The sequence below is a fragment of the Bufo gargarizans genome, chromosome 1, assembly GCF_014858855.1.
Source record: "Bufo gargarizans isolate SCDJY-AF-19 chromosome 1, ASM1485885v1, whole genome shotgun sequence".
NCBI classification, from domain to species: Eukaryota; Metazoa; Chordata; class Amphibia; order Anura; family Bufonidae; genus Bufo; species Bufo gargarizans.
In genome coordinates this window covers 733911640-733924941 of record NC_058080.1, presented here as the reverse complement: position 1 = coordinate 733924941, position 13302 = coordinate 733911640, and the positions used below count along the sequence as shown (strand labels likewise).

General features: G+C 52.3%; 1 protein-coding gene across 1 annotated transcript in view; it reads left to right on the top strand.

The window, feature by feature from the left end:
- Positions 1 to 902, top strand: part of LOC122937764 (C-type lectin domain family 10 member A-like) — a 57542-nt gene extending 56640 nt beyond the window's left edge. The window contains exon 7 of the mRNA XM_044292797.1: positions 521 to 902. Within this exon, the coding sequence (XP_044148732.1) occupies positions 521 to 713 (193 nt within the window). The 3' untranslated portion in view covers positions 714 to 902. The remainder of the gene's footprint in view (positions 1 to 520) is intronic.
- Positions 903 to 13302: the final 12400 nt, after the last annotated feature.

Here is a 13302-nt window from a genome sequence, read left to right as displayed (position 1 = left end):
ACTGGAAGGGAGGTGAGCGGGGGTGATGAGAGGAGAGGTACAAGAAAGTTAAGAGAGGAAGAGTAAAGGTTTAGATACATGAGGTGCAGAGGTAGCGGGGGACCCTTTGGTTCATTACAAGGCACCAGCATTATAAATGGCGTGTGGTGGGGGCCCTGGTGCAGACATTGGGTCTCAGAATCTTGAAGTTACCCCTCTAGAGAGAAGAGAAGTCCAATCTACCAGCTTCATATACTGTACAATGAGCTGGGGGCGCCTCACTAGATGATTCCCCAGATCCCGCAGTCACCAGTGTGCTTTTATCATTATTCCAAGGTCACTGGTCTTACTGGCCACATGGACATGATGGACCAGGTCTCCCCGAAGCCCCTGCAATTGATGAATGCGTCACCGGGGAGGGGCTCCTGGATCACCAGCGAGTGGCCCTTAGGAAGCTGCCCTGATATGTAGAGGCTGACGTTTATGGACAGAAACCCCTTTACGGTATGTTTCATTTTTGATTCCGATTTTTGTTTTTCAGGAAAACATCAATGTATTGTTGGAGATTCAGAACTGGAGACTTGGCTCCTGAGGAATGTACAACACGGAAATTGTGCGTCTGCGAAAAGAATCTTGTCCTAATGACAATAAAGAAAGTATCCCCCAATATGTACAATGAAAATCCGCAGTTCACTCTGTGGGACACAGACTATCAGTGCTGGAGAAGATGGTGACGGCCCGAGATATTCATGTGGATGAAGCAGCCCTGGGGCCGCCGTCAGCTGTAGACGATAGCGCTTCAGTCCTTAAAGGGATCTTCCCATAATGTGCCATAGGCCCCTTTCACACATGCACGTTTTCCGTGCAGGTGCAATGCGTGATGCGAACACATTGCGCCCGCACGGAATCCGGAACCATTAATTTCAATGGGGCTGTATACAAGAGCGTTGTTTTTCACGCATCACTTGTGCGTTACGTGAAAATTGCGGCATGTTCTATATTCTGCATTTTTCACGCAACGCTGACCCCATAGAAGTGATGGGCTGTGTGAAAAAACGCATTGCATCCGCAAGCAAGTGCAGATGCGATGCGTTTTTAACTGATGGTTGCTAAGAGATGCTGTTTGTAAGCATTCCGTTTTTTATCGTGTGAAAAAACGCATCAATACGCATTTCACCTGCGCAGAAAAAACTGAACCACTGAACGCAATCGCAGACAAAACTGACAGCAATTGCTTGCGAAATGGTGCAAGTTTTCCTGAACGCACCCTGAACGCATCCGGACCTAATCCGTATCGTTTGTCTGCAAGGGGCCATAGTGATATCGAGGGGCAGGCCACTTACCTGACAGCTAATTATGGTAATTGATGGACTTACTGTAGTCCTCATTTCATCCAAGCTCTCTGCTTACTGCTGGGCTGGCTGTGTGTGGCGCAGGCGTAACAGTGCTCTCCCAGAATTCCCCAGGTGTATGGTCACATGACACTGTCTCATCATGTGATGCCCACAGTCCCCCTGGCTGTAGCGGTGCCTGCGCATGCTCAGTTACACCAGAGAGCACAGAATTACACTGCGCATGCGTGAACAACTAAATTGATTGCTCTGGAGACGGTTATCAATGGCAGCCAGTCTTCACATTGTGCCTGGGGTGTATGGCGGGATCTGGAGCTCTGCCCCCTATGGAGATATATAGTATTGCAGGATGAGCCGCCACTGAATGTAGACATAATGCACTCTTAAAGGGTTTCTGTCACCAGATCTAACCCTATTAAGCTAGCTGACAGTAGAGATGTGCTCATGTCAGCTAAACCTAACTAGCCTATTCCTACTTGTATCTATGCCCCCTTTTAAAATATGCTAATGAGCCTCTAGGAGCGGGGGGGCGTTGTTCCTGCTCCTAGAGGCTCCGTTCCCCCACCTTTGTCGCCACCCTCCAAGTCCTGATTGACAGGGCCAGGCAGCGCTCGCATCTGTCTGCCAGCCCTGTGCTCTGGTGAAATCTTGCGCTGTTCACCATTCGGCGCAGGCGCGATGAGGGAAAGACACTCGCAGGCTTGCATCTTCCTCACAGCGCCTGCGCCGAATGGTGAACGGTGCAAGATTTCCCCAGAGCACAGGGCTGGCAGACAGATGCGAGCGCTGCCTGGCCCTGTCAATCAGGACTTGGAGGGAGGCGACAAAGGTGAGAGAACGATGCCTCTAGGAGCAGGAACAACGCCCCCCCCCCCCCCCCGCGCTGCTCCTAGAGGCTCATTAGCATATTAAACAGTTAGATTTCTGGCGTAACGGGGGCACAGATACAAGTAGGAATAGGCCAGCTAGGTTTAGCTGACATGAGCACTCGCTCATGTCAGCTGGTTTAATAGGGTTAAATCTGGTGACAAACCCTTTAAAGGGAACCTCCACAAATAGTCATCATATTGTTTTCAAAATGGTTTTCCAAAGATTCACACTTACCCCCAGGATGGCTGATAAGTGTCTGATTTCAGGGGGTCTGACCCCTGGGATCGCCACTGATCGAGAGTACTGGCAGCAGTTAAGCACCTGAGCTAAATCTCCATTCACATATATGCTCACTGGTGTCTGCGCTCACTGGTGTCTGCGCTCACTGGTGTCTGCACTCACTGGTGTCTGCGCTCACTGGTGTCTGCGCTCACTGGTGTCTGCGCTCACTGGTGTCTGCACTCACTGGTGTCTGCGCTCACTGGTGTCTCCCCTCACTGGTGTCTGCACTCACTGGTGTCTCCCCTCACTGGTGTCTGCGCTCACTGGTGTCTGAACTCACTGGTGTCTGCACTCACTGGTGTCTGCGCTCACTGGTGTCTCCCCTCACTGGTGTCTGCACTCACTGGTTTCTCCCCTCACTGGTGTCTGCGCTCACTGGTGTCTGCGCTCACTGGTGTCTCCCCTCACTGGTGTCTGCGCTCACTGGTGTCTGCGCTCACTGGTGTCTCCCCTCACTGGTGTCTGCACTCACTGGTGTCTGCACTCACTGGTGTCTGCGCTCACTGGTGTCTGCGCTCACTGGTGTCTGCGCTCACTGGTGTCTGCACTCACTGGTGTCTGCGCTCACTGGTGTCTCCCCTCACTGGTGTCTCCCCTCACTGGTGTCTGCGCTCACTGGTGTCTCCCCTCACTGGTGTCTCCCCTCACTGGTGTCTGCACTCACTGGTGTCTGCACTCACTGGTGTCTGCACTCACTGGTGTCTCCGCTCACTGGTGTCTGTGCTCACTGATGCCTGCACTCACTGGTGTCTGCACTCACTGGTGTCTCCCCTCACTGATGCCTGCACTCACTGGTGTCTGCACTCACTGGTGTCTGCACTCACTGGTGTCTCCCCTCACTGATGCCTGCACTCACTGGTGTCTGCACTCACTGGTGTCTGCACTCACTGGTGTCTGCACTCACTGGTGTCTACACTCACTGGTGTCTGCACTCACTGGTGACTGCACTCACTGGTATCTGCACTCACTGGTGTCTGCACTCACTGGTGCCTGCACTCACTGGTGTCTGCACTCACTGGTGTCTGTACTCACTGGTGTCTGCACTCACTGGTGTCTGCACTCACTAGTGTCTACACTCACTGGTGTCTGCACTCACTGGTGACTGCACGCTCTGATGTCTATGCTCACTGGTGTCTGCACTCACTGGTGACTGCACTCACTGGTATCTGCACTCACTGGTGTCTGCACTCACTGGTGCCTGCACTCACTGGTGTCTGCACTCACTGGTGTCTGTACTCACTGATGCCTGCACTCACTGGTGCCTGCACTCACTGGTGTCTCCCCTCACTGGTGTCTGCACTCACTGGTGTCTGCACTCACTAGTGTCTACACTCACTGGTGTCTGCACTCACTGGTGACTGCACGCTCTGATGTCTATGCTCACTGGTGTCTGCACTCACTGGTGACTGCACTCACTGGTGTCTATGCTCACTGGTGTCTGCACTCACTGGTGTCTGCACTCACTGGTGTCTGCACTCACTGGTGTCTACACTTACTGGTGTCTGCACTCACTGGTTACTTCACTCTCTGGTGTCTATGCTCACTGGTGTCTGCACTCACTGGTGTCTGCACTCACTGGTGCCTGCACTCACTGGTGTCTGCACTCACTGGTGTCTGCACTCACTGGTGCCTGCACTCACTGGTGTCTGCACTCACTGATGTCTGTACTCACTGATGCCTGCACTCACTGGTGCCTGCACTCACTGGTGTCTCCCCTCACTGGTGCCTGCACTCACTGGTGTCTGCACTCACTGGTGTCTGCACTCACTGGTGCCTGCACTCACTGGTGTCTACACTCACTGGTGCCTGCACTCACTGGTGTCTGCACTCACTGGTGTCTCCCCTCACTAGTGCCTGCACTCACTGGTGTCTGCACTCACTGGTGTCTGCACTCACTGGTGCCTGCACTCACTGGCGTCTACACTCACTGGTGTCTGCACTCACTGGTGACTGCACTCACTGGTGTCTATGCTCACTGGTGTCTGCACTCACTGGTGTCTGCACTCACTGGTGCCTGCACTCACTGGTGTCTGCACTGACTGGTGCCTGCACTCACTGGTGTCTGCACTCACTGGTGTCTACACTCACTGGTGTCTGCACTCACTGGTGACTGCACGCTCTGGTGTCTATGCTCACTGGTGTCTGCACTCACTGGTGTCTGCACTCACTGGTGCCTGCACTCACTGGTGTCTGCACTCACTGGTGTCTGCACTCACTGGTGACTGCACTCACTGGTGTCTATGCTCACTGGTGTCTGCACTCACTGGTGCCTGCACTCACTGGTGCCTGCACTCACTGGTGTCTGCACTCACTGGTGTCTGTACTCACTGATGCCTGCACTCACTGGTGCCTGCACTCACTGGTGTCTCCCCTCACTGGTGTCTGCACTCACTGGTGTCTGCACTCACTGGTGTCTGCACTCACTGGTGACTGCACGCCCTGGTGTCTTTGCTCACTGGTGTCTGCACTCACTGGTGTCTGCACTCACTGGTGCCTGCACTCACTGGTGTCTGCACTCACTGATGTCTGTACTCACTGGTGCCTGCACTCACTGGTGTCTGCACTCACTGGTGTCTGCACTCACTGGTGTCTACACTCACTAGTGTCTCTGCTGACTTGTGTCTGCAATCACTGGTGTCAGCCCTCACTAGTGTCTGCACTCACTGGTGTCTTCACTCACTGGTGTTTGCACTCACTGGTGTCTGCACTCACTGGTGACTGCACTCACTGGTGTCTATGCTCACTGGTGTCTGCACTCACTGGTGTCTGCACTCACTGGTGCCTGCACTCACTGGTGTCTGCACTCACTGGTGTCTACACTCACTGGTGTCTGCACTCACTGGTGACTGCACTCACTGGTGTCTATGCTCACTGGTGTCTGCACTCACTGGTGTCTGCACTCACTGGTGTCTGCACTCACTGGTGCCTGCACTCACTGGTGTCTGCACTCACTGGTGTCTATGCTCACTGGTGTCTGCACTCACTGGTGTCTATGCTCACTGGTGTCTGCACTCACTAGTGTCTACACTCACTAGTTTCTCTGCTGACTTGTGTCTGCACTCACTGGTGTCTGCACTCACCAGGGACTGCACTCACTGGTGCCTGCACTCACTGGTGTCTCCCCTCACTGGTGCCTGCACTCACTGGTGCCTGCACTCACTGGTGTCTGCACTCACTGGTGTCTGCACTCGCTGGTGTCTGCACTCACTAGGGACTGCACTCACTGGTGACTGCACTCACTGGTGACTGCGCTCACTGGTGTCTATGCTCACTGGTGTCTGCACTCACTGGTGTCTGCACTCACTGGTGCCTGCACTCACTGGTGTCTGCACTCACTGGTGCCTGCACTCACTGGTGTCTATGCTCACTGGTGTCTGCACTCACTGGTGTCTCTGCTGACTTGTGTCTGCACTCACTGGTGTCTGCACTCACTGGTGTCTGCACTCACTGGTGTCTGCACTCACTAGGGACTGCACTCACTGGTGACTGCACTCACTGGTGTCTGCACTCACTGGTGTCTGCACTCACTGGTGCCTGCACTCACTGGTGTCTGCACTCACTGGTGTCTGCACTCACTAGGGACTGCACTCACTGGTGACTGCGCTCACTGGTGTCTATGCTCACTGGTGTCTGCACTCACTGGTGTCTGCACTCACTGGTGCCTGCACTCACTGGTGTCTGCACTCACTGGTGCCTGCACTCACTGGTGTCTATGCTCACTGGTGTCTGCACTCACTGGTGTCTGAACTCACTGGGGCCTGCACTCACTGGTGCCTGCACTCACTGGTGTCTGCACTCACTGGTGTCTGCACTCACTGATGTCTGTACTCACTGTTGTCTGCACTCACTGGTGCCTGCACTTACTGGTACCTGCCCTCACTAGTGTCTGCACTCACTGGTGTCTGCACTCACTGGTGACTGCACTCACTGGTGTCTGCACTCACTGGTGCCTGCACTCACTGGTGCCTGCCCTCACTAGTGTCTGCACTCACTGGTGTCTGCACTCACTGGTGTCTGCACTCACTGGTGACTGCACTCACTGGTGTCTATGCTCACTGGTGTCTATGCTCACTGGTGCCTGCACTCACTGGTGTCTGCACTCACTGATGTCTGAACTCACTGGTGCCTGCACTCACTGGTGTCTGCACTCACTGGTGCCTTCACTCACTGGTGTCTGCACTCACTAGTGTCTGCACTCACTGGTGTCTGCACTCACTAGGGACTGCACTCACTGGTGACTGCACTCACTGGTGACTGCGCTCACTGGTGTCTATGCTCACTGGTGTCTGCACTCACTGGTGTCTGCACTCACTGGTGCCTGCACTCACTGGTGTCTGCACTCACTGGTGCATGCACTCACTGGTGTCTATGCTCACTGGTGTCTGCACTCACTGGTGTCTGAACTCACTGGGGCCTGCACTCACTGGTGCCTGCACTCACTGGTGTCTGCACTCACTGATGTCTGTACTCACTGGTGTCTGCACTCACTGGTGCCTGCACTTACTGGTACCTGCCCTCACTAGTGTCTGCACTCACTGGTGTCTGCACTCACTGGTGACTGCACTCACTGGTATCTGCACTCACTGGTGTCTGCACTCACTGGTGCCTGCACTCACTGGTGCCTGCCCTCACTAGTGTCTGCACTCACTGGTGTCTGCACTCACTGGTGACTGCACTCACTGGTGTCTATGCTCACTGGTGTCTATGCTCACTGGTGCCTGCACTCACTGGTGTCTGCACTCACTGATGTCTGAACTCACTGGTGCCTGCACTCACTGGTGTCTGCACTCACTGGTGCCTTCACTCACTGGTGTCTGCACTCACTAGTGTCTGCACTCACTGGTGTCTGCACTCACTAAGGACTGCACTCACTGGTGACTGCACTCACTGGTTTCTGCACTCACTGGTGCCTGCACTCACTGGTGCCTGCCCTCACTAGTGTCTGCACTCACTGGTGTCTGCACTCACTGGTGTCTGCACTCACTGGTGACTGCACTCACTGGTGTCTATGCTCACTGGTGTCTGCACTCACTGGTGTCTGCACTCACTGGTGTCTGCACTCACTAGGGACTGCACTCACTGGTGACTGCACTCACTGGTGTCTGCACTCACTGGTGTCTGCACTCACTGATGCCTGCACTCACTAGTGTCTGCACTCACTGGTGTCTGCACTCACTAGGGACTGCACTCACTGGTGACTGCACTCACTGGTGACTGCGCTCACTGGTGTCTATGCTCACTGGTGTCTGCACTCACTGGTGTCTGCACTCACTGGTGCCTGCACTCACTGGTGTCTGCATTCACTGGTGCCTGCACTCACTGGTGTCTATGCTCACTGGTGTCTGCACTCACTGGTGTCTGAACTCACTGGGGCCTGCACTCACTGGTGCCTGCACTCACTGGTGTCTGCACTCACTGGTGTCTGTACTCACTGGTGTCTGCACTCACTGGTGCCTGCACTTACTGGTACCTGCCCTCACTAGTGTCTGCACTCACTGGTGTCTGCACTCACTGGTGACTGCACTCACTGGTGTCTGCACTCACTGGTGCCTGCACTCACTGGTGCCTGCACTCACTGGTGTCTGCACTCACTGGTGTCTGTACTCACTGGTGTCTGCACTCACTGGTGCCTGCACTTACTGGTACCTGCCCTCACTAGTGTCTGCACCCACTGGTGTCTGCACTCACTGGTGTCTGCACTCACTGGTGACTGCACTCACTGGTGTCTGCACTCACTGGTGACTGCACTCACTGGTGTCTGCACTCACTGGTGCCTGCACTCACTGGTGCCTGCCCTCACTAGTGTCTGCACTCACTGGTGTCTGCACTCACTGATGTCTGCACTCACTGGTGCCTGCACTCACTGGTGTCTGCACTCACTGGTGCCTGCACTCACTGGTGTCTGCACTCACTGGTGTCTGCGCTCACTGGTGTCTGCGCTCACTGATGTCTGCGCTCACTGGTGTCTGCGCTCACTGGTGTCTGCGCTCACTGGTGTCTCCCCTCACTGGTGTCTGCGCTCACTGGTGTCTCCCCTCACTGGTGTCTGCACTCACTGGTGTCTGCACTCACTGGTGTCTGCGCTCACTGGTGTCTGCGCTCACTGGTGTCTCCCCTCACTGGTGTCTGCGCTCACTGGTGTCTGCTCTCACTGGTGTCTGCGCTCACTGGTGTCTGCACTCACTGGTGTCTGCGCTCACTGATGTCTGCGCTCACTGGTGTCTCCCCTCACTGGTGTCTGCGCTCACTGGTGTCTCCCCTCACTGGTGTCTGCGCTCACTGGTGTCCCCACTCAATGGTGTCTCCGCACACTGGACTCTGCTCATTATTGTCTCACTGCACATTCTGCATCTGCACTTTCTGGTGTCTATGCTCACAGTTGTCTGCGCCCCCTGCTGTCTCTGCTGAATGGAGTCTCTGCACACTGTTGTCTCCGCTCACCAGCGTCTCTTTTCATAGCTATCTCCACTCACTGGTGTCTCTTTTCTTGGCTATCTGCACTCACTGCCGTGTCCGCTCAGTAGTGTCTCTTCTCACTGTTGTCTGCTCTCACAGGGGCACATTTACTAAAGCACCTATGTAATACCCCAGAGTGGTGTTACCACTTTTTCACCTTGCTACTATCTCTATTGGTCTAACCTCTTATGCATCATTTCCAGGTCCTATACACTGAGCATTTCTAATGTTATGTAACTGTTCATATGTAATGTGCCTGGTTCACCAGCAGGTGGCAGCAAACACGGCAGAGCTGTACTTAGAGAGAATGGAACTTGCCATTCCATTCTAACCCCCCTCTGTAGGGGAGTGGGCTTGTCCTACTTCCTGCAGGAAGGGTGGGGACCAGTTAGAGTCAGTTTAGCTTAGGGTAAGGGTGTGCAGGGCAACGTCTATGCTGGGGGCCAAGGCTTAAAGCCTCAGGAGCCAGGAGGAAAGTTCCCTGGCATAACCTAGAGTCAGACTGCAAAGTGAAGTGCAGCATACAGAAGAAGCGGAGTTATACAGCCTGTCAGTACAGCAGAGTCAGAGAGCAACAGATATAGCAGAGTGGAGTTTGCCTGCCAGTTTCATGCTAAAGCCTGCTGGGACCAAGACAAAGCCTGTAAACTGTTTTGGAGAACGTTTATTCAAAGTAAAGCTGCCATTGAACTTCATCTCAAGGTCTGGACTCAAGTTATTCTTTTATCCCTCAATTATTCCCCTGATTTATTGCCTCGGAGCCAAGGCCTGGGGTCCAGCGGTATCCAGGTAGGAGCACCGTGACACATAAAGAGACATTTTAGGCTGCAACATACCACTCAGCATTTCCTACACCTGGGACGCACAATATAGAGGGCCCAAGGGGGAGGCGCCTGTTGCACCTGCGTCACTTTTTTGTCATATTCTCTCATTGATACCCTTGTTATTTTGTGTCCGCACAATTTCTTAACATTGTTGCACCTGTTTTGTTGTGGGTTTTTTTTTACGCCTGCGCCATTTTATGATTTTACAACAAATTGTATTGACGCACTTAGGTACGCCTCTTTTTATGACACATTTGCCAAGTGCGTCTATTTGTCCATCTTTTTGGCATAGAAAGTGGCTTGAAACTGTGACACTCTGGGGAGGCGTATTTTTTGTCCACGTGTATAATTGTGTGGTGCAACTGCGATATTTTGGCGCACTTTTTCAGATATGTTCTACCATGTAATCTTTGAATTTTTTCCAGCTTTTTCTCTAATAAACTTAAATCTTTAATGCGATTCTTTCACTTTATTTAGGAAAGACCTTAATTTGTAGGAGAAAACTAGGGCTGGAATGTCCCTGTAAAGAACGGAATTACAGATGCAAGAGCAACTGAAGCCACCATCAAAGGCTACTTTCACAATCGCGATGATAAACAAAAAAGAAAAGAATACCGAGATAATAGCCGCACATCTAATATACTTTGACACTCGCGTTCCCTTTGTGAGATCCGTTCAGGGTCCAAAACGGACCAGTTTGCATTCTAATGCCTTCTGAATGGAAAAGGATCCGCTCAGAATGCATCAGTTTCCCTCCGTTCCGTCTCCATTCCGCTTTGGAGACGAACACCAAAACAATTGGTGTGTAAAACTCCTACGCTACAGACAAAATACGGCTCATTTAAGTCATGCGAGGAAGTGATACGATAGCAGCCATCGTAGAGTGATCTGGGAGAAGCATACAGGAGATGTGTGAGGAGAATCCCTCGACATCCAAGCGTGGGAACATCCTTCAGGGACCAGAGCTGCAGCCAAGTGGATTATGTCCAGAGGAAGGGGAATGGCTGCCAGAAACGCAGATGAGATCTGAGGAGCAAAAGCAGAGACACTGCAGTACCACACGCATGTTGGAGAAACCCTTGTTCCATCTACAGTCACCAGCTTATACAGAGCAGACCCGGGTCGATAAGACTAATTGTGCACGTGCTTCCTGACAGTGTTGGCACCTAGGATCCTAGAGACCAGGCCTGTAGTCAGTTAGGTTTGCTGTTTGTGTCAGGCCACAAGTATTGTTAATAACACCGTTCAGGTGTTAATTAGTCATAACAAAGACATAAAGGGGTTGGCCACTGTATAAGTACTTTCCACTATATAGTGGGAGGTAGGGTAAAAAAGAGTTTCCTAATATACTTTATAAAAAATAATCTGAATGGCAATGTTTTTATACTGAGCCCGCCCCCTCAGCCCCGCTCTGCGTGCAGCCAGTTCGTCCATGTTCGTCCATGGCTGCACGCGACATGAAGGAGCTTTAAAGAAAGGTCTTCCATGGCTTTTCTATAACTGCACATGCGCTGCTTTTCCTAATAAGAGCATCGTTTGCCCAGTCTGCCCCTGCCACTGGCGCGCTCCCTGCTCCGACTCTGTCTCTACAACCGGCATATTCCTGTCAGAGTTCGGAGCGGGGAAAAAGTAAGAGCGCGTCTGATCCCCGACGCTCTCTAACTATTCTTCTTGCTCCGAACTCTGACATGAATAAGCTGGTTTTAGAGAGTCGGAGCAGGGAGCGCGCCAGTGGCAGTGGCAGACTGGGCATGCATTAGGAAAAGCAGCACATGGGCAGTTAGAAAAAAAAACATGGACGAGCTTTCTTATGGTTTATTATTGTTTGCCTCTTTAATAAAGAAGCTGTGGCCAGTTGTCTGTGTTGTTTGTTATGGGTAAAGGGGCCAGGGGTTAGTAAAAGGTGTTACTCCTTCCCATGTTTCCCTGAATACCGCAGTCTGCTGTCACTGTCTAGTTCAAGCTCTGAAGTGGACCCTGGCAACTTCCTGTTGTAAAGCCTAACCCTACCATCTGGGGCCCTAGTGAATACCAGGAGTTGCTTAGTCACGCCCCTCTAGAGTACTACTAGACAGTGGCGTTGGGGGGGGGGGGGGGGTTTCTCCCACTGTGCTGACGGTACATAGAGCTCATGTTCTGTCTGTGCTGGCTTTTGTGTAATAAACTGTTGTGTGTGTCTACCTGATTTCCATTTGTTTATTGCTTGACGACGCAGAGGTCTTTCGCTGGATCTCTAACTCGTGACAACCCCCTTGTAATGCCCCCAGTTGAGCTAATGTCCCCATAGTGCCCCCATAATGTGCCAGTATAAAATACCCCTATATAGTGCCCCCAGTAAATGCCCCCATAGTGCTCCTCTCCCCCCTTACTCCTAGTACCCACCATAATGTACCAGTATAAAATGCCCCATATATATAGTGCCCCAGTAGATGCCCTCAGTGTCCCCCCATAATTTGCAAGTATAAAATACCCCTTATTAGTGCCCCCCAAAGATGACCCCATAGTACTCCTCTCCCCTCTTCCCCATAGTACCCACCATAATGTGTCCCAAAATGCTACTGTACAGTGCCCCCCATATAAAATACCCCTTCTTTGTGGCCTTAGTAGATGCCCCTATAGTGCCCCCAATAATGTGCCAGTAACAAGAGCCCCTCATCATGTGCCAGTAACAAGAGCTCCTATCATGTGCCAGTAACAACAGCCCCCATCATGGTCCAGTAACAAGAGCACCCCCATCATGCGCTATTAATAAAAGAACCCCTATCATGCGCCAGTAATAAAAGCACCCCCATCATGTGCCAGTAATAAGAGCCCCCAATCATGTGCCAGTAACAAGAGCCCCCCAATCATATGCCAGTAATAAGAGCCCCCTATCATGTGTCAGTAATAAGAGCCCACCATTATGCGCCAGTAATAACAGCCCCCATCATGTGCCAGTAATAATAGCCCCGCCATTATGTGCCAGTAATAACAGCCCCCCCATTATGTGCCAGTAATAACAGCCCCCCATCATGTGCCAGTAATAACAGCCCCCCATCATGTGCCAGTAATAACAGCCCCCCCATCATGTGCCAGTAATAACAGCCCCCCATCATGTGCCAGTAATAACAGCCTCCCCATCATGTGGCAGTAATAACAGCCTCCCCATCATGTGCCAGTAATAACAGCCCCCCATCATGTGCCACTAATAACATCCCCCCATCATGTGCCAGTAATAACAGCCTCCCCATCATGTGCCAGTAATAACAGCCTCCCCATCATGTGCCAGTAATAACAGCCCCCCATCAAGTGCCACTAATAACATCCCCCCCATCATGTGCCAGTAATAACAGCCCCCCCCCCATCATGTGCCAGTAATAACAGCCCCCCATCATGTGCCAGTAATAACATTCCCCCATCATGTGCCAGTAATAAGAGCCTCCCCATCATGTGCCAGTAATAACAGCCTCTCCATCATGTGCCAGTAATAACAGCCCCCCATGATGTGCCAGTAATAACATCCCCCCCATCATGTGCCAGTAATAACAGCCCCCCAATCA